At 40.4% G+C, this 23,586-nt stretch overlaps 1 protein-coding gene across 1 annotated transcript in view; it reads left to right on the plus strand.

The window, feature by feature from the left end:
- The window catches only part of STIL (SCL/TAL1 interrupting locus), a 23,034-nt gene extending 1,990 nt beyond the window's left edge, over positions 1-21,044 (plus strand). The window contains exons 2-19 of the mRNA XM_009326605.1: positions 29-228; positions 1,302-1,409; positions 3,093-3,208; positions 3,319-3,506; positions 4,474-4,511; positions 4,653-4,721; positions 5,533-5,616; positions 5,738-5,824; positions 7,473-7,620; positions 8,841-8,950; positions 9,780-9,894; positions 11,529-11,594; positions 12,450-12,587; positions 13,957-14,122; positions 14,898-15,123; positions 17,072-17,264; positions 17,883-18,136; positions 20,040-21,044. Coding sequence (XP_009324880.1) covers positions 29-228; positions 1,302-1,409; positions 3,093-3,208; positions 3,319-3,506; positions 4,474-4,511; positions 4,653-4,721; positions 5,533-5,616; positions 5,738-5,824; positions 7,473-7,620; positions 8,841-8,950; positions 9,780-9,894; positions 11,529-11,594; positions 12,450-12,587; positions 13,957-14,122; positions 14,898-15,123; positions 17,072-17,264; positions 17,883-18,136; positions 20,040-20,868 — 3,135 coding nt within the window. The 3' untranslated portion in view covers positions 20,869-21,044. The remainder of the gene's footprint in view (positions 1-28; positions 229-1,301; positions 1,410-3,092; positions 3,209-3,318; positions 3,507-4,473; positions 4,512-4,652; positions 4,722-5,532; positions 5,617-5,737; positions 5,825-7,472; positions 7,621-8,840; positions 8,951-9,779; positions 9,895-11,528; positions 11,595-12,449; positions 12,588-13,956; positions 14,123-14,897; positions 15,124-17,071; positions 17,265-17,882; positions 18,137-20,039) is intronic.
- Positions 21,045-23,586: the final 2,542 nt, after the last annotated feature.

Below are 23,586 nucleotides of genomic sequence, written 5' to 3' on the forward strand. Positions count from 1 at the left end.
GCCCCTGGCCGCTCCCCTCCTCCCTCAGGGGACGCTGGCGGGCCCCCTCCGGCGCCTGGCTGAGGGAGGGGCTGTTAAGGGCAAGCCCCGCGCCTGGGTGCTGCCCCGTTCCGGCGCCCCGGGGCAGGGAGAGGAGGGGGCAGAGCTGCGGACGCCCCGCGTGGACCCTGTTCTGCCCGGACTGGATCTGAGGTACCCGCTCCGCGTCGGGGAAACCGCCCTGGGAAGGTCCGCCGTACCCTTCCGGTGGCGCATCGCCCCCAGCCCTTCGGGGCATAGGCTGGGCCCGGTGCCGCTCTGCGAGCGCGGCTCTGGTTGTAAAGAGCTATGGGGGTGTGTTTCTGATCCGTGCTTGCCAAAAACTAGTGAAAACAGTGGGGCTTTAAAAAAGTTTCCCCTTTTACAAGCCTAAATTAGGACTTATTTTGGTGGGCGTTTAGCTCCTAATGGGAATCGATTAACTGTCGCTGGAAACTTGAGAGGTAGGCGAGTTGTTTAGAGGGCCGCCTTAAAAATAGAGAAAGCTCTTTCGTGGGAACTTGAGGAAATGCAAAGAAAGCACCTTGGCAAAGTTTGACGCTTCAAATACCTACAAAGGAAGTTCTTGTTTATTTGTTAAGAAGTGTTGAGATATTTGCCAAATGATGTGGACTGTCAAATGTTTTGTATTTTATTTACTACACTTGGTTTAGGCAACTCTTAAAAAAATGTAATCCTGCTTGTGTAAATAAGTTTACATAATTACGTGCTAATTTCTTCAGGCCTCTTTGAAGTCTGATTGCAAATTTTGCACTATATTGTTTGAATTAAGCCAAGGCTTTGTTTCAGAAGTCTTCAAAGCTTAAGTGAATTGAGTGCTGACTTTAAGAAGTGACTAAAACAGGGCTTTTGGAAGCTGATCTAATGTTAAAGTTTGTGAAGTCAAGATTTTCTGTGTGCCGTGGGAGTTTCTAACAACTGATAACATTTTCCTTTCCTACAATATATCAAGAGCAGCTTTTTCTTGAGCTTTATCTGCAAAACTTATATTTTGGCCTACACATCTTCCAAGATCACATGAAGGAACTGTCAGGTGGAAAATTGAAGTTTTGTGTTGACTTTGTGGTTCATATCCTTGACAACTTCATAGGACAAAGTTTCTGCTTCATTGGCCTGAACTTGAAACCAAAAAAGTTCCAACAGCTTATGTATCCTGTTTGTTGTTTTTCTTGCAGTGTTACTCCTCTGTTCCTTCTTATAAATGCTGTTTGAAAGTACTACGCTTAATCCATTTTCCTTTCTTATCTCTGTGATCTTCCCAGATTTGTTCCTGAAAGGATGGTCCCTTTCAGTTTCCCTCTGTCAAAGTGTGCACTTTGGGACCCAGTTCCTATGGGTGATGGCATTGGCTCACATATTACCTATTACAGGTATGAATAACCTTTTTTAAGCGGCTAAAGGTTAAAATAAATTAAGAATTATATGATTCAAAGCCTTATTTTAGCTTTTGAGTCTAGCGTATGACGAGGCACAAAGGAAAAAGAAACAACCGGTGTGTTCATTGTAAGTATATAGGGATTTTCTTTGGAAAGACTTGAGAGTTTCCCTTTCGGTGGTGTAATGCAGTCAAGTGGGTTGGAGGTGCCTCAGTCTCAAGTAACTTACAATTTCTTTCGGTTTCCTTCCCGTATGGAAAGGTGCGAAAGTAACTGCATGTTTGTAGTTTTCTTTAAGGTGTTTTTCCTTGTCTCTAAATATTTACAGAGAAAAAAAAATGTTTTTGACAAACTGGATACAGATAGTGTGCTTCAAGTAAACCTTAAAACTAAGCATTTTGCTTGCTTAAGGAATCTGGATTAAAATGCCAAAAGTTCTGATGGTTTTTTTTGTTTAGAATGAGGCTAGGGGCAAATTTGAAGCACTTGTGAATTTCTAGGGCAGGATATTCCAAACCTGACTTGTAAAACAGATGGAGGGTAAAAATTGATCCGTGTTACTTAAATGGGTAATTTTATATAGATGTTACAAAAATCTTACTGTAGTTACTAAAGCAAGTGTATGAGCAAGTATATGCGTATGTGCTTTATAAGGGTGGACAGCCCTTACCTACAGGTCAGAGGGGCCTCCGCTTTTACTTGCCACTTAATGTTCTTTGAGTTAATATTAAAACCTCCAAGTTTTAACAAAGTTTAAAATAAATTACTTTTATTTTTATGGAGACATCACTTAGTTACTCTTGAGCAGGTAGGATATGAGCTGTCATCATAGCATTCACATAAACAAGTAGCTTTACTTTCTACTTTGATCTCTTTCCAAGTCAAAATCAGATAAGCTATCTCAAGCTAAAATAATGTTGATGTGTTTACTGCCCTAGATTCCAAATTTACTTTTTTTTTTACTAAATAGTGATTTTATAATTACCTAATCTTTCTCCATATTTGCATTCCTGTGTCACTGAGCCAAATCTGCTGCTGTTTTAAGCATCCACACGAAATATTGTGCTAAAATGAGAGGACACCACATCAAAATTAGTTAAGCTTTTTGGACTATTCTACTCTTTAAACTTAGGAGATTTTTTAGAGGCTCTGTGTTTTGGTCTTAGTGTTTCTAACTTTTTCCACCTTCTATTAAAATAAGTCACTTGTGTTCGTCTCTAGTTCTTGTGACAGTGTTGCCCTTCAGATGAAAAAGCTTTTCCCTCTGCTTGTTACTTATTCTCCATAGAAAAAAAAGCTCTTCTCTCTCCTTGCTATTTATTCTCCACAGGAAAAATTGTTTCCCCTCTGATGTTGGTTTGCTGGACTAGTCAAGCCAAAATATTCTTGTTGAGATGATCGTACAGAGCATTCTGTGGAGCTGCTCCAGTTAAAATATGGCTTTCTTGAGTACGAATAGTTGGGGTGATACACAGAACAGGAGCTAAAATTCCACTGATGTTTTATATAATATTGTTAATTCTTACTTTTTTGTTGTTTAGTGCTTTGGGCTGTTTCTGTACGTTTTCTTTTTAAAGGACAAAAAAAAATGTGGAAGCTATTGCAATATAATAAATACTTTTTAAAAAAGCTTTAAAAATAATTTGGGTCTTAAACTTGCTTATTGTCTCTTTTTAGAAACCCAAAGTTATCTATGATGGAGAAAACTTTGCGACTTGCCTATCGCCATGCTAAGCAGAATGAAAAGAAATTATTTTCCTGTTTTTTGCTTGGGACTCTTGCAGTAGATGAAGGTAACTTTAAACATCAGGTAGACAGACAATACTGGTTGGTTGAGTAAGCCGTTATCAAGGAGCCTGAGTTGTTGCTCTTGGACTCTGACATTTATTTATTTATTTTAAAGATGGGGAAGGTGTAACACTAACAATAGACCGCTTTGATCCTGGTCGAGAAGTTGCTGGTGGATCGGGCAAAATTCCATCTGCGCCTCTTCCTGGAGACTTTTTGATTCCGTGTACAGTCAATGCCTGGGGACCTTCTTCAGACAACATTGTAGTGCACAGTGCTGAAGATATCAGCCTGGCTTTCAAGGTAGGCAGCTCTTTGCAACTTTTGGGTTTCTTCATAATGAACTGTCTTCTAGACAGGAGACTGGACTATGCACAGGGCTTGACTTCCAACCACCATCAATTTCAAACACAGCAAAGGTGTGGCTGAAGCAAGGCTGTTTAGTTGGTTATGTGGAATGAGCTGATCGAGTGTCATTGGAAAGTGTATCGGAAACTATTAAAAACAGTTAGTCTTCACAGGTGTTTAAGGATCACAGAGTCTTTAATCTTGGACTAAAATCTTGCTGTCTGACCAAAGTTTTTCAGCTGATCTGATCGCCAAAACCAGCAAGACAACAGTGATTGCAGCAAACATACTTAAACAAGAAAAAACAGCTTTTTGTTTCAAATCTATCATGAATGAGTTGCAGTATTGCTAGGCAAATTACTTGCAAGAAAGCATGTAAAGTCTATGTAGGTTAGTAGTTATAGCTGAAATGTGTGCCTGTTGCTTCTGTGCTCTGCTGTAGACATATAATCTAGTAAATACACCTTCCGTTCCTGTAAACGTTTGCCTGTAGTTGTTGTGTGTACTTTATAACACAAATAATGGTTACTTCACATCTAAACTTTCTCATGATGATGCATCCAGATGTTAAAATACAAATTTCTTGAATGCGAGCAAGGAAACTTTGACAGATCACCTTGAGCCTTCTAGTTGCCTGTTATTTTATTAATTTTTATACAATTTAAGTAACCCCAGGTTTTTGAACACATCATAAAACAGTAAGATATGCATAGCATAATTTCAAGTGTATTTTACATTATTCATTATATTCAGTATAGCCATGAGCTTTGGAGACCTGGGGTAACAGCTTTTTATGCAGTGCCTACTGCAATAGTAGCTACGATGAATGATTTGAGTTCCTAGTGTAACAGAACTTGAATCATGGTAGTCATATGAAGACAATTTAGTGTATCTAACCTTTTGCTCTTTTCCCTACTTCTAGGGTCTGCAGCACAGTCTGTGCAGTAAAGAATCACTGGATCTTCCTAAACTGCTCACTGTTAGAGCTCACATCGTTTTCACAGAAAACCTGGATAATCTACATTTTAATTTTCACTGGGCTTCTATTACTCTAGCAAATATCTTGGAATACACCCCCGTGAAGTCTGTCCCAATTATTCCCACAGCCCTAGCAAGAAATTTGAACAGTCCTATGAATATTGCACAAGTTCAAGGAACTTACAAATGTGGGTGAGTAAAGGGTGATGCTAAAGCTATCAAAGTTGCCTGGCAGTTTGTTGCATTTCCTAAAGCAGGTAGGTAGGCAAGATCTCAACCAGTGCTTTGCTTTTTAGTAACATAACTGTCATAAAAATAACATAACTTCTTGGACTTGGAAAACTTTAAGATGTTATAAACAAGAAACAGGAAATGGGGTGGGGCAAAAATCTTCACTGGTTCAGTAGGAGTTCTTGCTTTTGACTTCAGTAGAAGGATCTTCCTATTGGGGCAGGGGGACACACCTCTAGTTAACATAATAGATAGAAACAGCATCCAGCTCTTTAAACAATATCAGTGCTTGCCCTAGAATGAAAATCAGATGAATGTGAACCAAAGCTTTTTCTGTTAATCATGTTTATAAGATGGTATTGGGGGAATTATCAGTCAGAATGACAACTGATTTAGTAGGGTGAACTAAGGATGGATCAGGGAAATAATTTGAAGTGACTGAATGTCATTTTATTTGGAGAGAGACCTTGTGAATGTCTCTCTGAAAGTTACCCTTCAAATTTAACATGACTTGCATTTCTGGATTTTTTGTGAATACTATAATGCTAAGCAAATTTTGTCCTCGGTAATTCTTTGATACACAGGGAATTGATGGAAAGGTGAGGAGTTGCTGTAAGTGTGGAGGAAGAATGGTTTTGATTTCCTCCCCTCCCCACCCCCCAAACTTTTTCTTACAGTATTTTCTAAACTTGTATTTATCTCTTCAGGATTTTTTCTGAAAGACTGCCTTCCAAAATACTAAAAAAAAATCCTGACTTCTGCTTTCTTTCAGCTACCTTACTATGGACCAGACACGAAAATTGCTTTTGCTGCTCGAGTCTGATCCCAAGGCTTATGCTCTGCCATTAGTTGGAGTGTAAGTGTTTGGCTCTGTACAGATTAATACACACATTGATTTGAGATGTATTTGAGGAATTACATTTGTGGAAACTTGGTAATGGAACTGTCTCTAATTGGATATTTCTTCTTACTTCTAGTTGGCTGAGTGGAGTTACTCATATCTGTAGTCCTCAAGTCTGGGCCTGTTGCTTGCGATATTTATTCAGTTCTTCAATTCAAGAAAGGCAAGTCACTTTTATCTATAAAACACAGAAGCTATTGGCTGCCTAAAAATGTATTCCGCAGAAATGCATGGCAACATGGTCTCTGTTCAAAGATATTTGAGGGAATTCTGTGATTTATATGTTATATGGGAGGTAAGGCTGTCTGTTTTAATTGTTCTTTCTGGTTTTGACTTCTGCCTCACAAATTTTCTGTGACTGAAGTGTTCAGAAGCTGGGCTGATATCTCAAAGACAGAAGAGGGTAAACATTAATATCATTAAGGTCACTGCATTTTAGTTTAAATAAGAAGCAGCAAGCAGGAAACTAGTTTAAACGGTGGTGGGGTTTGGTTTTTGTTTTTGAACTTTTCTTATTGGTGTTTTCTTTGACATAAGCTTTCTCCCTTGTTGTATCTGACCAACATATTGAAGCATATTGATTTGCAGCTAATACTGTCTTGTTATGCTGAATATTCTGTTTTTATAGGGTTTGCATTCTGATTTTTTTTTTTTCATTGTGAAGTTAGTAGATAATCACTTTTCATTCTCTACATCTTTTCACTTGTAACATTTCCCAAGTTCTATTTATACGGAAGCTGGGAGGGAGTTCAGGTGTTCATAGTTTAAAACTGCTCTTCAGGTAAATGAAACTTTAAAATATGCTGTATGCATAAGAATTTCTTCTGCTCGACCACACTTGCTTTTAAATTATGAAATAAAACCACATTTGGTGAACAGATGTCTGTAATTACAGAATAGACTTTTTTTCCCTTAACAATTTAAATATGGCAAATACAGATAAGAGCCCAATTAGATTATTAGATAGGCAAGTTAGATGCTTGACTCTCATTAACTTTCACTGGTTCCATCTTGGAAGTGGATTAGGCAGATTTGATGAACCGTGCAAACAGAATTAACCTCTGCAAACTAACTGCTCAATCTATGCATCATATATTTTTAACTCTTAAGTTGTAAGTATAATTTTAAAGTTGTGTGTGAATGCATTTTTCAACCATCTTGTTCCTACTGCTTTCTCTATCGCATATATTATTTAAAGAAAAAACAAACACCACTCCACCCCCCAAACAAGCGTATTACAAGTGCTTTAAAAAGAAAAATTGTTCTGAAAGCAGTACTACCTTTTCCTGGAAATGCACGTTATTTTCATTATCCTTGATCTTTTGTGTTAAATGTTGACTGTTGACTGTTGTTACTCACTGTTCCGTTCCTGTAGGAAAAAACTTCGATATAATTTTTCTTCAGAAAAAATCTGATTGCTAATGAGCATTTTTTGAATGTTTAGGGATAACTGAAACACTAAATGTCTTTATAATACATCTTCAATTGAATTATAAAAAAAAAAATCACAATATCATTTTTACAGATGTCATCTTCTATGCTATGATTGAAGTCTTCCAGGGATTCATTTAAAGTGTACTAAGTGATCCTTTTGAACTAGAAAGTAGACAAATTATTCCCATTTCTCTACTTTGCTTTGATTCTTGCGTGTGGCATCAGTCAGGAGTCCTATCTATAGCTCAGTACCACTCAAAATGCAATGATTCACCAGTTTGCTAAACTGTGTGATAGTTTGCTCAGCATATTGAGAAACTAAGGGCCTTCTTCCTGTTTCTTAAGGTTTTCTTAAGTTGTGTTTTTTTCTATTTTAGGGTTTTTTCAGAATCTGGGAGTTTTCTTATTGTGCTTTATTCATTGACACACAAGGAACCAGAGTTTTATGAGTGCGTTCCATGCAGTGGACAGGCTGAACTAGGGTTTCAGATCTTAACTTGCAATGAAACAGTGCACCTCTTCAAAGTAAGTGGCTTGGTTTCCTACTGCATCGTGGTACTTTAAAATTTGACTTTTGGTGTAAGTACTTAAAGGAAGAGTCATTATAATGTGACCCAAATGGAACTGCAGTGTTTTAAAATGATGTAGCTCTATAAAGCTACCTTTTTACAGTGATTACTGTAAATTCAGTTTGTCTCTCAAATTGAGAGATGACCTCCAAAGTCAGCAACTGCTCACCTTTCTAATAGCATTAAGAATCTGTCTTTTAAAATGTAGTGTGCTGTGTTGGACTTGGTTAGTGCTCCTTCTTACTGTGTCACTTTTCTTACTTAAAAGTGACCTTTTAAGCTTTATGAGCGGAGATTTTGATTTCCTATAGCATTTGTCAGTCTGGTATGCTATGTGCACGCTGGACACATCTAACAACTGCTATGGGTGATGCACATCGGTGCTTTCTGAGAGCAAAGCTAGGTATTTGTGCTTTGCTTGAAGTTGAATGCAAAAGGGAATTCAGTGGTTACTAATCTGCAGATCTCTTGCTGCGCCACAGTAACAAAGCAGGAGCGATTTTATCTTTGTGCAAAGTAACTCTTTGAAAGAATTTGATGATACGATGTCTGGGAGATAACTAATAAGGTTAGAGGAAATTCTAGGAAATTCAGTTCCTTATGTGTTTTCCTAGGCTTGTACAGAACCTGAAGTTGAATTGTTAATCTGCTTGATAAATGCTCCTATGCTCTGGCAAAGAAGCAGCTGGTGTAATGTGTGTCCTGTGCTGTTTACTCTGTTCTCTTTCCAATTAAATTTCCCTGTTCAGGGCTGCCTTCCACCTTTAGTCTAGGTACAGCTTAGCTTTCTGAAGATAACAAGCCTCTTAACAGAGGCTCACTTCTGTTGTCTCCAGGACTTGTCCAGCTGTGGTGTGTGAAACAGTATAGGAACAGTTGCTGTTTCCTATAGTGGTGAAGGCTTGTGGAAGAGTATCTAAGCAGTTACAGCAAGGAAGCATCTGCTCATGGCTATAATTAGGCCAACTAGTTTAGAGTACCAGGGGGAACAGTGTTAAACAGGAAGCGAAGTTGCCTGCCTCCTTGTAGTGGTGAAAGAATTGAGAATTGAAAGTAGAGGAGAAGCAGCAAATAATCAGGTATAAATGTCCTTAAAGCTGTTTCTTTGGAAGTAGTACCTCAGTGATTAAAAGTTGAAAGTTTCATGCTTCACAAATACAGAAAACTTCATTCCAGAATGTTGAACCTTCAGACAAGAGCCGCATCCAGTTTGAGTTGAGTGCAGAAAACCAAAATGCAGAAACTGAGTTCTTCAGCAGAGTTTGCAAGAAACTTCCTATCAGAAGGTAAATCTTTCAGACGTCATTTATACACAAAAATGAAATATTTATTAGATGAGGATTTTTGACCTCTGCTGTCCCAGGTGTCAGTTTAGCTGTGCATACAGTGATCTCACATTAAAATCTGTATATGTGCTGTTGTTTATTCCTAGAGTTAATATTCTTCAAGTAAGATGGTCAAGCTGACCATATTCCAAGAGAAACTACTGGTAGTTCTACTCTTGATACTGGTGGTTGTAATTCATACAGCGGATGCTTCTAAAAAGGCTTCCTTACTGATGGAGCTTAGTTCACTGTATTAAGCTTTCTGTGAGATCTGTCCTTTGAAGCAAATCTTTAATTGAAATCTACTTAAGTTGGTAAAAATTCCTTTTTCCTTCCGACTTCAGAGCTGCGAGACCTGGATAGGTTGAAACTTAGGGATTTTTAAGAACCTGACTTATCCATCAAATTTTTATCTATGACTATAAGATGGCCTTTATTTCCCTTTAAACAACATTACAATCTTTACTGTAGCACTCCCTATCTTTCTAATATAAATCAGTGCTTTGCTGTTAGAATGTCACTTAAAACGTGTGTGTGTCTGAGGGTGTGGGGAGGGAAGGTTAGTATCTTTTTGCCCAAAAGCAGTATTTGTATTTGCGCTGTTTGATCTTAGAGCTGTTTGCTGTGTGAATTCCCTAGCTAACCAGGGAGGAGATGTATAGCAACTGCTTCTTGAAAAAATGATGCTGATATTGCACTGTAGATGGCACAGTGAAAAACATGAAGATTCACGTTACTGCTGCCAAATCTGAGAAGAAAACATTTTTAGCTTGATTTATGTTGGTTTTAGTCCTCCCCTAGGCTGTTCACCCAGCAAGTTGTCAGCAAGCGATCACGACTCCGGTGTAGAAGATGAGGATTTATCCCCCAGACCAATTCCAAGTCCTCACCCAGTGAGTCAACAGGTAACTGAGTAAATAATTGTTCTAGGCATCTCAGATGTGACACTTAGAGCAGCAAAACTCATTGTAAGGGGGCTGGAGAGTATAAAGCTTCTGTCTCAAAGTGTTAGCAGGGGAAAATAGAACTGAAGAAATGGACCAAGAGTCCCAACTCCTGCTGTAGTTAACCTGCCTTTTTTCCAGGATTATAGACACTTTATAGAATCATAGAATAGTTTGGGTTGGAAGGGATCTCTAAAGGTCATCTAGTCCAACCCCCCTGCCGTGGGCAGGAACATCTTCAACTAGACCAGGTTGCTCAGGGCCCCATCCAACCTGACCTTGAATGGTTCCGGGGATGGGGCATCCACCACCTCTCTGGGCAACCTGTGCCAGTGTTTCACCACCCTCAGCGTAAAAAATTTCTTCCTTATATCTAGTCTAAATCTACCCCCCCCTTTAGTTGAAAGCCATTCCCCCTTGTCCTGTCGCCACAGGCCCTGCTAAAGAGTTTGCCACCATCTTTTTTATAAGCCCCCTTTAAGTACTGATAGGCTGCAATAAGGTCTCCCTGGAACCTTCTCTTCTCCAAGCTGAACAACCCCAATTCTCTCAGCCTTTCTTCATAGGAGAGGTGTGCCATCCCCCTGATCATTTTTGTGACCCTCCTCTGGACCTGCTCCAATAGGTCTGTGTCTTTCTTATGCCGAGGGCTCCAGAGCTGGACGCAGTACTCCAGGTGGGGTCTCACCGGGGCAGAGTAGAGGGGCAGAATCACCTCCCTCGACCTGCTGGCCACGCTTCTTTTGATGCAGCCCAGGATATGATTGGCCTTCTGGGCTGCGAGCGCACATTGCTGGCTCATGTCCGGCTTTTCATCCACCAGTACCCCAAGTCCTTCTTGGCAGGGCTGCTCTCAATCCCTTCATCCCCCAGCCTGGATTGATACCGGCTGTTGCCATGACCCAGGCGCAGGACCTTGCACTTGGCCTTGTTAAACCTCATGAGGTTCACACGGGCCCACTTCTCTTTGATTCCTGTATATGCTAGGATTTGGGAACAGAGATAGTAGGTTCTATTTTGGGAACCTTGCTACCATTAAATGGAAGAGCCGTGGTGTCTGAGGCAAAGATAGAGGCAGCAAACTCTTTCTTGTGTATTTCTGGGTAAATGAAATAAAGATCTGCTGGTCTGTCCTTTTTTACTGAAGCATCTATAAATATGATGAAATAGCAGACCTCATACAGCATAGGTCTAGAAGGATGTGACAGTTGTGGATTATAAAATATGTTCTGTTGCACCTGTCTACTGGGCCTAAGAATAGCAAGAGGGAACATGTAGTCCACTTCTTGAAGGGGAAGGGTCCATACTCTGAAATGCGCTCCAGGATGAATGGAGCGTTCATTTGGTAGACATGGCTATTATGCCTTATGAAAGCAATTTTGTCTTCTAAGAATGATCCTAGAGATCTTGCTGCTTTTTCTGTGTCTGGATTCTCCAATATTTAGAAAAGTATTCAATGTGTCGTTAGTTTGGAGCTGGTAATGGTCATGTACCGATTTTAAATGAAAACATTTTCTTTGAAATTCTGCATGTGAAGAGCGGAAAGATGATATCTTAAAATGGTCTTAAACTTGCTTGTGTACTTGTCCCTTCAGGTTACCAGGATCTTTCCTTCAGTTCCTGAACTGTCACTTGTTTTGGATGGGAGTTTCGTAGAATCAGTACAATCGTCGAAGCCTATGGGGAGTTCAAATGCTAAAAGTCTACCCTCAGCGCTACATCAGCCTATTAAAAAGAAATGGTGCTTGGGATCTACATATTACCCCACCCAGCACTCTGAAGACAAGCAAAACTTTTCTGTGAATATGGGAGATCCCTCTTTGAGGCAATTACCAAACCATTTAAACCAGAAAATTCCGACTTCAAGGCCTTCCAGAGGAAAGCAAGCTCTACTACAGCAACAGTTGCCCTGCAAGAAAGCTTGCCCTCAATCAAGAAAAAGTTCCGGATCTTCTTCTCCTTCAACCCCTTGTAGTGGGCCTTCCCCAGATACATCTGTGGATCACCCCAGAAAGCCATCAGAAAGACTTGTATTAAATTCCGATGGAGCTGCACAGCAGGGAGAGCCTCCAATTAGAAGAACCTCAATATCCAGTTCCAAGCAGCTTCCTGCTGTTACGCAGCCAGTCCTCTACAGCTCTGCTTTTTCACCACAGAGCTGCAAAAGACCGCCAGAACTGCAGGTGCCGCTTCAGGTGCCACCTTGCTGTCCAGCCAGCGCGTGCAACTGTCAGTGTCCTGCTTCTGTCCAATACAATCCAATAAACTCATGGCAAGGAATTGGTAAAATGAGCCCCAAACATGGAGTGGAAATCCAAATGGAGATGGCTCAACAGAATCCATGTCCAGTGCTCCATCAAAATATCATTTGTCCAAATATTTGCTGTAATCCAGGATATAACACAAGCAGCCCTATAAGCATGGGATATCATGGGAAAATGGGGAATCATTCTCTCGACAATAGCTTATTGCCTGGAGTAAGACTGCCTTCAAGTGCAAGTCCCTCTAGTCTGCAGTTTTGTGCAGCCCACTCACCGTGCCTGCACATGCCCGCTTCTAAAGCGGGATCAGATAATGGAATGATGGGATTATCGCCAGATGCCTACCGGGTTCTTACAGAACAAGATAGACAACTCAAATTACTTCAAGCTCAGGTTTGTGGAAATGGCAGCTTTCTCCTCTGCCCTCTTAGTGATTATGCTTTGATCGTTCCCCTGCCAAAGGAATTAATTTAACTGTTGTCTATCCTTGTTGGAACAAGAGAGTCTCTCATACCAGCTGCACTTTGGGGATGGAGGGGTGTCCTGATTAGCTCTGCTAATTGTTGTCCCTTAAATTAAAACTATTTTACTCTTTCCTAATTAAATTTTGCATTTATTTTTATCGTATTTCCATAACATGAAGGTTTCCCTTTTAAGCAGGCTGTTTTATAATGCAAACTGTTATGCCTTCTATATAAATGCTTTCCTATATATATGCTTGTCTATGTAAAAAAAAAATTTACTGCGTAGGCTTTCAGCTTTGGAATTATCGTAAGTGTACAGGTGAAGCATAGAATGTTCTCGTGTGTGGCTTTGTCCACCTTCAAGCCTGCAGCTTCCTGAGCTATTGAGGCTGTTGCTTAGAAAACTTCAGTTGTCTGTTTGCAGCAGACTGGCAGGATTCATCAGGTGTTTGTTGCTGGGCTGAAAAATTGGGCTTTGCTGGTCTCCCTAAGTTCTGTTTCGATACCAGGTTACGTTTCTTCAAAACATCGACCTCTTGAGTTACACTGCTGGCCCTGTTTTTTGTAGGGTATGATTTGGGGCTGAAGAGCCAGAGTTTAAATTTTGCTGCTGGTGATGAATGATAGGAATAGGAAAGCTGGTACAGTTGCTCATAATACATACTTTTTCTGCTTAAACTAGAAAATTGCAACTGAAATATGCTTTAGATATAGCTGCTGTATGTAAAATCAAGCTCTCAAAGCGTGGGTTGTGCATGAGGGAGGGAAACCCCTCCTTACTGTATAAATGCAGACTTCACTGTTATGATATTTCTCCATGGAGCTGTGAACTAATTGGTGAACAGGGTGGATGCAAATACTAGAGTGAAGATTGCCTGGGCAACCTTAATTTTATAATTATAAGTGCTTAGTTTAGTAATTAATACAAAGTTGGTTTAGCATGGTGTAGGGACAGTTGGCATATAAATGCTTGGCTGGTAAGTCGGTAATAGGCTTTGTATATGAATGAAAGGGACAGAGAATACTTCCAACAAGTGTAGTGCAAATAGGCTTTACGCAAGTTGCCTTGGTGTAGTTCTGCCAGCGTGCTTAAAACCTCTTCTTGGCGAGCTCTGCCAGCGTCAAAATTGATGTTCTGATTTATGCTGCATGCACTGCTGAGAACTGGAAGGTTATCAGACTTCTGTGGCAATGCAGCCTGGATTTGAATCCAGGCCTTAGAGGAGCCCAATTTAGTAATTCACTTTTGCCTGTTATACTTTATATTTTATTGTACAAATCATAACTTTCTGTTACAGATCCAACGCTTATTGGAAGCACAGGCTCGTCAGGCTTGTTCCTCTGAACCAGCTGCGGCTAGCTGTGCTCTGCAGCCTGAGAAGCAAGGGGACCTTGTTTCTATGGAAACACAGTCCTCACCGGGTTCACACATGAGGAAAAGTGTGAGCATTGCTGTCAGCACAGGTAACACTTTATTCTTTAAAAATAGACTGGCATCAGTTTTTCTGGATGTTTCTGTGATTTGTTTGGGCATGGAGGGAATGTTTTGCAGAAATGCTGAACGTATGCAAACGTGCACCAGATACAAACACCAGCTAAGTTCTCTAGGTGTTATTTGCAAGTTGAGGCTGGAGCTACTTCTGTCTTTGGGCTGCAGTGGCAGTGATTGCCGTCACTGGAAGTATTATTTTTCCAATAGCTTTAGCAATGTCTTCTATTTTAAGTTGTGCCTATAAAGAAAAAATCCACTTTTTTTAATTAATACACTGTTTTTAAAAATAATAGCTTCTATCCCATCTGGTGTTCTATTAAATATATTGTTGATGTTTTTTTGTAAGTCATGCATTTACATGCATGGAGAGGAGACTGTATTTGCTTTAATTTTAGCAAGTTATGCAGCTGTGTCTGTAAAGTTACATATTAATGTATTGGTTCCTGTTAAATCCATGGAAATACTGTGGTTAGTCTGGAGGAAATTTTCAAACTGGCTCAAGGTCAATGCATTAAAATGCTTTGATACAACCATTTATTTTCATCAAGTATGCTTTGGAAGAAACTAGGACTTGAATGATGTTTTGGCAACTCTTAGCTGTTCTAAACCATAAATCACTTCTAAAATAGTGGGGAAAAAAAAAACCCTGAGTGTGAGGAAATGATTCCTCTAGCTTTATAAAGCCAAAGAGTCTCAGAAGATAGTAATGACTTCCCTTAAACGGGTAAATCTCTAATTCTCTTCTAGGTGCTAGCTTGTTTTGGAATACAGCCTCAGAAAAACAAGACAACTCCATACCGCAAGGGAAGAAAGAGGATGAAGAGATTTCTAAGGAAGACATAAGCATCTCAATTAATGCTGAACAAGATGCAAGTAATACAAGTATTGCTTCTTCCTTAAAGGTGGTTGACATGCCCAGCTTCGTAGACAGTATTCATCTTGTGGAAGAAGGAACTAATCAGAACACTCTCCAGTAAGTAACCAGAAATACTTCATGTTCACATAATAAGCTGAACTGCCTTTCATAAGTTACTACTCTCATGATTATTTTTTTCAGGCATTATAAATAGTCACCTGACTTCTGTTGTGGTGTTCTTTCCCTTCTTTGGTTTTTAATTATGCTTTGAATTGTACAGCTCACCAAAACGCAGTTGCCTTTAGAGTCTGCATTTATCAGTCGTGCACGTTTAGCTAGCCTACCTATCAGCAGCAGCTGATGGCAAAAGCCTTTAACTTGGAAAAGCACGTACAGAGCTGGCAGCATTCCCTTTCTTACCTTAAATCCTGAGGGGGAAAGGGGACGCTGCTTTAGTGACTTGTTTTCCTACAGTGGCTTTTCCCTGTCAGCATTCAGAACCTTTTCAATTCTGAGGGACTTAGGATGAGGGGTTTATGATTACATGACTGTTCCCTGAATTTCTCTGTTTTACACCTAATTACTTTGTGTGTAGTGAATGCAGGTACCAACTTCACTGCTGTTAATTTGATTGGTTTTAAGCTCCGATTCTTTATAGTGCAATGAATAATAGCCTAATTTAGGAAGTGATTTTAAAAATATTTTTAATTATCTATATGGATGTTATTTTTACACAAGGAATAGCTCAACAATTTAGCACTTCTAATGATCTAACGTTCTCTACGTATAAAAAGCCAAAGGAGGGGGAAATACCCTTCTAGTTAAATTAGGCTTCTAAAACAATTGTATTGGGAAAGATGATGATAATTAAGCTATAACTTAAATATTCATAGTCCTTGATTAAAGTATTATCTGCAAACATATTCTGCTACCATAAATGTTACTGATTCAAATCAGTCTTTTGAACATTGTATTTTAGAGAGATGCCATCTTAAGGTTCTCTTCAACTTGGATTCATAAACCTGTAAAATAGCTGTATAAGTATCTTATAGTAAGAATGTAGAGCATCACTCAGATTTCTCTGAGGAAAAGGGGAACATTTTTGGGAATGGTGAATAATTGCTAGTGTAACAGTAACTGATAACCTACATTGACTATCTAGTATGTCACGTGATTTAATCTTATCGCTTTCAACACAGGCAATTGATCAGCTGAGTTCTGAAATTCCCTTATCTTACACTTGTCTCCTGAGGAGGAACAGGAAGTGGGAGGAGGGTCACCTAAGGATTGCCTCGGGATGATAGTACTATTGATATGTCTGGTCTCAAAAGGTTTATGGGATGCACGCACCAGCTAGCTGAAGGGGATGCAGAGCATCACATTGTAACTCATTCTAGAATATTTACCTTTTTTATCTGGAAACTTCAGGATAGATTATGGTTCCTCTTTCATATCTGCTATTGAGAAATATTTCAACTAGGTGTTTGTTCTCAGTTCATGATACTCAGTGTGCGTTGTGTATGTGTGTACTTGTAACAGCGTCCCTGAGAAGTTTTTAAGTGTTTTTAAACTACCACGGGAATCTCGTTATCACTTACTCACCTTGGTAAAAATGGCTTTTTGAATAAGTCATGTTTCAGAACATATGGAAGATACATTACTCTTAAAGGCTTTTAAGTGTGCATAAAAATGCTGAAAATATAAGACAAACTCCAAATTGTTAATAACTTTAATTTCATCTGCTTGAAGGTTAAGTATCACTGAGTTTTGACTAGTCCAGAGAAGCTATTGACATTTTCAAATGATCTTTTGAAAAACTAGTCAGGCTGTTGTAGTTTCACATTGTGGGGTGTATTTCCTCAGTCCTCAAACGACTTTTGAAAGAAAATGACTGCAGAAAGGAGCAAAGCCTCCAGCAGAAGACAAACCAAGAAATGTTAGGATATGTTTCCAATACTCGATTTTTCTTCTCTTCTGGTGTTCGTGTAAAGATAAGGTACCCGTAGTGATACTTTGTGCTTTCTGTTTCAAGGAAATACCTAGCTATCTCGGCGTTCTCTTTCAGAAATGGAAACGTTTCCCAAGCACTTGTTCGCAGTTCATCCTTGGAAGAAAGTATTAGCGTGTCTGTACAGAAAGAACCAACAGAGGGAGCCAGCAACCACGTGGTGGTAACAAGTGAGCAAAACTCAGAGCCACCCGCCTCGTTGCTGCCTCGGCATCCATCAGAGGATCAGAAGCTTTACCGGGACTTACTGGTAATTCATTTAAATTTGATATTCTGCACTGAATGCAACAGTCAAAACAGCGCACTGCTGAAGTTTTGATGTGGTATTGACATGAATGAAAATTGTGTGCGGCTTTCAAGTTCACATGTTGTGCTCTACACAAAAGTTCCAAGTTTGTGGTCGTTCTTTTTTTTTTTTAAGTGGTTATTCTGTACTTCACTCTTCCATGCATACATGGAGTACTGTCTGCTGCCTAATAAATAGTAATTCTTTTAACTAAAGATAAAGTCAGTTGATAACTTCCCCAATTAGTGCCCTTTAAAATGGCATGCCATTTTACCTTCAAGTCCCTTAAAGGGCAGAACTTGAATCTTGAAGAGTATCAGTATGTGATGTCTTTAAATTCAGAACAGACTCACAGAAAGCTTGAAATGTAAGATATTCCAGTGTTTGACTACACTGCTGTGAGTTTACGTGATTCCATCTGAACTGAATCTGAATTTGGCTTGTTCGTCAGAATAAGCTGTTAACCCATGTAGTTGTATTTTAATTTGCATAAGAATAAACCAGGATTTTGTTTTTTGAGAACTCCTGCATGTCATGATGTTTTCATCCATGTGGTCTCTCCTCTACTCCCTTTTTCTGTAGGGCCAAGTAAACCACCTCTTAAAGTCCTCGGAAGAGAAAGATCACTTGCCTGTTAAAGCAGGATTTGTTAATGATGATGGTCCTGAGTATCAGAATATTGATGATACAACAGAAATGGCTTCAGAGACTGACACAGGAGTGGTGGACAAAGAGAGTGTGATTAGTGCTACACTCAAACAACTGAAGAGTCTTGGAGTGACAATTGACTCGCCTGGCAAAATGAAGAAAAATACACACAAAGTGGAGAATGCCAGGTAAAATGCTGGTTGTTTTGAGTAGTGATTTGTAGATCCAACCAAAAATGAAGATTGGCTCAATGAGCAAAGAGAAGGGACTGTGTTCACTGCTACTGGGGATTTGTTTGGCAGCTTGATCCACATTTCCTGCAAAGATGAAACACTGGCTTATGTTATGGGTATTTCAGATAGGTTTAAGAGCTCTGCTAGCAAAACTCAGATTATTTAAATATAACACAAGTAGCTCTAGCTGTTAGAGTATCTGGTGATTCTTGAAATAGTGTGCGTGCAGTAGCACACAATTGCCTAGAACAATAATGAAGCTGCTTGAGTTATTTCAATCCTTTGGGCTATGTCAAAGTATTCCAGAAAAACACTGGACTTAGGAGGCTGAATGTTAAGCAGCTATATATTTTGTTGCTGCTTCTTAACCCTTGTCTTGCACTTCACCAGTATAAGTGAAATTGCTATTGTGGCTTTGATATATAATCAAAACTGGTTCTGTCCTAATCGCTTGTTGTTGTGAGTGCTTTGACTTGAAACAGGGAGGCTGCAGTGGCTGGGGAGGGAAGCAGCCTCGTTGAAACAGAAGAAGGAGCAGAAGTAATTTCTGGAGAAGGTGTTTGAGGCACAGGAATTTACTTATGTAGCTGCTTAGGCATAGGCTGGCTGCCTGGTACAGCTTCACTTTCATCCTTATTGTCTTCTTGATACCAGTATATAACTGTTAGGTAAACAAAAAAATCTAAACGTCTCCTAATTAATCTCCTCTTCAGCTATGTATCAAAAGCCATTTCCAGTCATGCAGTTTCTAAGCTCTTTTCTCTCCTTTTCACTTGAATTTCATCAGGCATTTTTCTAGAATTTCTGGGCTACCCTCCTGGCTGGAGAGTCTGTCAGTGTTATTTTAATGTCAATAATATGCTAATTAGTGAACCCATAAGACAAAACTGGAATTCCTGGGTTTTTTTCTTCGAACTTGGGGAGCGGGGTGGGATTCTTCCTTCTGCCACTTTCATGACTGATAAACAATTCTGAGAAATGGTCTATAGCTCAATAGAGAAGGAAACAACAGTGCAACTCCGTAGCATAATTAGTGGTTGTGCATCTGAGCCAGGAGTTTACTCTCCCTAAGCAAACTTCAGAATGTGTGCTCAGTGAAATAGGAAGACCCTTAACTCTCAACATGAGGAGTTTGGGTTTATGAACTAGTATATGACACGTGTACTGAATGCACTGGTTTATAACCACTACCGGTGTACAAGAGCTTGTCCTTTCAGTCTTTAAACTAAACACCTAATGTGTACAAGAAATTGGTGTACCAAGCAACAGAACAAATGAACATTTCCCTTACTGAAGGATGCCTTCAAAAACTAGAACCTTGTAGGCTTCTGGAAACAGATACTATGTCAGAGTTCCTGTAAAAATCCTGGAATTGGCATGTATTGGGGAAGGGGAGATGTTCTTGGTCTCTGTCATTGGGCTTGTATCTTCTGTCTAGATAGAAATTTTGGATTGGATGGCAGCATCTAGAGTCTTAGGGCCAGAGGCATATAATGTCACATTCACTGGTGAGAATAGACCAAGAGCTCAAACCTGCTTTAGAAACAAAACCAGCTCTGAAACCTCCTAGAGGCCAGTTCTCCTTCGTACGAGGGTTGTGATTAGTATTGAATCACAAGGGGGATACCATCAATTCTCTCTAACACAGTATTTGGATACTGTCGGTGTGAATAGCTGGAGAGCTGCTTTGTAGTATGTGCAGGATGTATGATCTCGGCACTGAGCAGCCTGATGGAGCTGTGGTGTTCAGAAGGGAGGAGAAATGGGTACAGCAAGCAAAATGAAATTGCCAGATTATATTGTAAAATGCGTACTTCTCCTGTAACACTAAACTGACTTTTTGATGCTTTTTTTTCAGCATCTTAGCATGCATAAATCCTGAAGCAGTTGTTCCCGGACTAAATTATATGTCATTTGCTAATGTCAGCATGTGTGGCTTAACTCCTAATGTTGTTGATCTGAGCATGGAAGCAAACGCTATAGCACTCAAGTATCTCAGTGAAAATCAGTTATCTCGACTTTCTTTCAGTCGCTCAGGCCAAAATCCTCCTGCAGATTTCTCTTTCCAAGACCTGTGGCATACAAATATGGATAAGAGTATGGTGGGTCTTAGCTTAATTTCACCAAACAATATGTCTTTTGCAACCAAGAAGTACATGAAGCGATACGGACTGATTCAGGGCAATGACAGTAGTGAAGACGAAGAGGAACGGCAGGTTCAAGACGGCAGTTCTGGCGCTGTCAAAAGCGAAAGCGTGCTGAACAAAAACTGTACCCCTGTGTTGGATGGCTTCAACCACTGGACTGAATTATCCAAAAGAACTGATGGAAGACTTCCCATTCATCTAAAAAGTCACAGCAGAGAGTTGACTTCTAATGCTTCTCCACCAGAATTAAACAGCCCTGTGTTGAGAAATATTACAAATGAAATTTTGCCTCCCAGAGCAGATCAAGCAGATGAAAACTCAGTTCAGATATTAAAGGATTTAAAATCAAAAACCAAGTTGTTTCCTGGGAGAGTTGAATTCACTGAACAACCTGGCAGGAAAGATGAGGGAGATATTCAGGTCTTCCCTGGAAATCTGCATACTCCGGCCGTTGAAACATTAAACCAGTCGAACAGCATGAATTCTGTCGGCACCATTCTTGATGTGAAACAACTCAGGCAGTTGCCAAAGTTGTTCTGAACATCCCCCGAGATGGCTGGCAACCACTTTTCCAATCTGAGAGGGACCTCTCTGTAAAAGACTACAGGAAACCAAGGATTAAGCTATCTTTGAAGAGGCCGCTCTGTTGTAGCAACGTAAAACTCGCAGAACAGAGTTTTCAGCCCAGGTCGGGGACAGCCACCTCTAAATGCCTGGTTGAGTCGGTGCTGGTCAGCACTGAAGTATGCGTGCACTTTTGTTTACAGTTAGCTGTGATTTTAAAGTATCTAAAAGGTGAATCAACTTGAGCCCGAGATGTACTCTTAATATACTTTTAACAACGATGCTTATTTAAATGTTCTTCTGTTGATTTTTTTTTTTTTTAAAAACACTGACTTTTATATGTTTGTGCCAACTGTGAGCCATCGAGACTGTGTGTGGCAGAGCAGGGGTAACAGAGATAAAGCACTAACTTCTAGAAATTTGCTTGAAATTTGGTTGGATTACTGGGGGGGGTGGGGGTGTGTCTGGTAGGAAGGGAAGTATAACTGTGGCTTTACTTTGCATAAAATTATCTTGAATTCAGCCAAAATGGCACATGTAACTCTCTGTGTCATGAAATCTTGGAAGGAAATTGGAAAAACTAGCACTTTTAAAACTTTTGTGATTTCTTTTTTCCTGAATGAATGTTTTCTATTTATTTAAGAAGTACATATTGCTCATAAAGGTCAAAGGTTCCATTAAAAAAAAAAAATCTTCAATTGTCTGATGTAGCCTTTATTTAAGACATAAGCCACTTCCCAGACATTGTTTAGAATGGCTAACTGGAAGTGTGAGGATGTCACGTGCTACTGCACTCTTCAAGAATTCCGATACTGGGTGGTGGGGTACGCAAAAATAATTGATCTACTTTGTTCTGTATTAGCATACCAATATTCCGTCATCAAGCGCTACAGTCCGTTAATGGAACGGCCCTTTTCAATATCCCTGTGATAACATTCCACAAGCTGAAGAATTCAGTTATTTAATGTTTAACGATTCCATTTCTGTTAAGACTTTGACTTTTGTTGAATTTTTAGCTGTAGTAGGTGTTTCTGTGGTTACTATGTGTTGCCAGTTACGTAGTAACCCCAGAGGTGCCGGAAACCCCAGGTGGCCAGCGCTGGCTGTGACAGCTCTGCCCGCCTTTGAGTACGTCTGAGGACACGGCTCAGCGAGTGTGGCTGTGGTGTAACGCACCTCTGTCCTGACCTCTTGGTCTTGGAAACGAGACAGCAGCGCTGGAAGCTGCAGTTCCTTCCCATTCCCACCGTTCCTGATGGGAGGACAGTGCGGAATGACGGTTGCACCATCTGTTTTCTCGCTGGCTGTAGCCCATCAACATGCTTTAACGGGAGTTTGGACAAACTTTGGTTTAGGGATGGCATTGTCTCAACAGAAGTTCAGCCTACGGTGCTGACCTTGTCTTTCCTGCTCCGAGAGTGTTGAAGTAGAGGTTAAAACACCCCACACTGAAGTCCCGGGCCTTTCCCGTTCAAATCCAAAGGACTGCACTGCTAGTTCATGCTATGTTTGAGTGGGCACTAATTGCTAATTGATTTATTACAGTGACGGGAGAGTGGTTTCCTTCATCTGCCACCCTCGTGGGCCTTTGTGGGTTGAGAATCGGGGGTGAAAGAAGCCATTTGCTATTTCAGAGCCAGTACAGAGAGAGGAAGGCAGCAGCTCCCTTCGAGCTGTGTCAGAATTTCTCCTCTCATGCAGCCTCTTCCATCAACAAGAATATTTGCTTCCTTTCAGGAAAGGCACTACTCTGCTGTGCTGAAAAATAAAACCTTTCTCAGTCCCTGAATCTCCCTGGGATCAAGCACAAGCTTATTACCCGGCAGCACCTTTTCTGCTGAATCAGTCAAAAAATAGTTAATGTTTTTGAACATTCCAGTGAGATGAATGAGGCAATTCATACCTCTGAGCTATTGTTGTAGGGTTTTGTTCTTTGTTTCCTATTGTAAAATGTCTGGAAACACAGGAAGATGACAGTTGTATTGGTTCATATTTTAAAGACTTTCTTCAAATGCTGGAGGGCTAGAAACGATTTGAAAACAAAAGCCGAACTACTTGCACGCAGCTCAGGACGAGGGTGTGGTGTTACATTAAGTTACACAAATCATACAATCCTGGACAGCAACTTCTGAGCGAGTGAAACATGAATTCCCTTGACCAAAACAACAAAAAAACACCCTTCCCTAAAGCGGCTTTTCCTTTCATAGCGTAGTGCTGAGTAATTTCAAGATGCCTGGCTTTTTTTCCTGAAGCATCTAGCGCAGCTTGGAGTCAAAAACGTGTGGAAGGCGAGGTCTGGCTTTGTTAACCCTGAGCAATGGGGACCAAACTCCAGCGCTGGCTCGATCGCATGTTCAGGCGATGACACGTGTGGAGGGGCAGCGCGGTTTAAGGCTTTACTGTTGGGGTTTCTTCTTTTTTGCTTCTGTTATTTCTAGCTATCCTTTATTAAAGGAAATACAGCGCTTGCTTAAAAGCTCTTGGGCCTGCTCAGCGTGTCGCTGATGCTCCGTAGTCTGTATAATTTCGGTGCTCCCTGCCCCTACCGCAGGGCTTGCTCCCTCTTCGCCTTGCAAAAGCGTGGAGAGGGGGCGAGCCCCGGGTTGCCCGGCAGGACCGGGAAGCCCACCCGTGGCAGGGCGGTGGCGGGGAAAGGGGCCCGTTCCCCGCCCCACCAGGGGCCCCGCTAGGCTC

This window comes from Pygoscelis adeliae, unplaced genomic scaffold, assembly GCF_000699105.1.
Source record: "Pygoscelis adeliae isolate BGI_AS28 unplaced genomic scaffold, ASM69910v1 Scaffold306, whole genome shotgun sequence".
Classification (NCBI taxonomy): Eukaryota; Metazoa; Chordata; class Aves; order Sphenisciformes; family Spheniscidae; genus Pygoscelis; species Pygoscelis adeliae.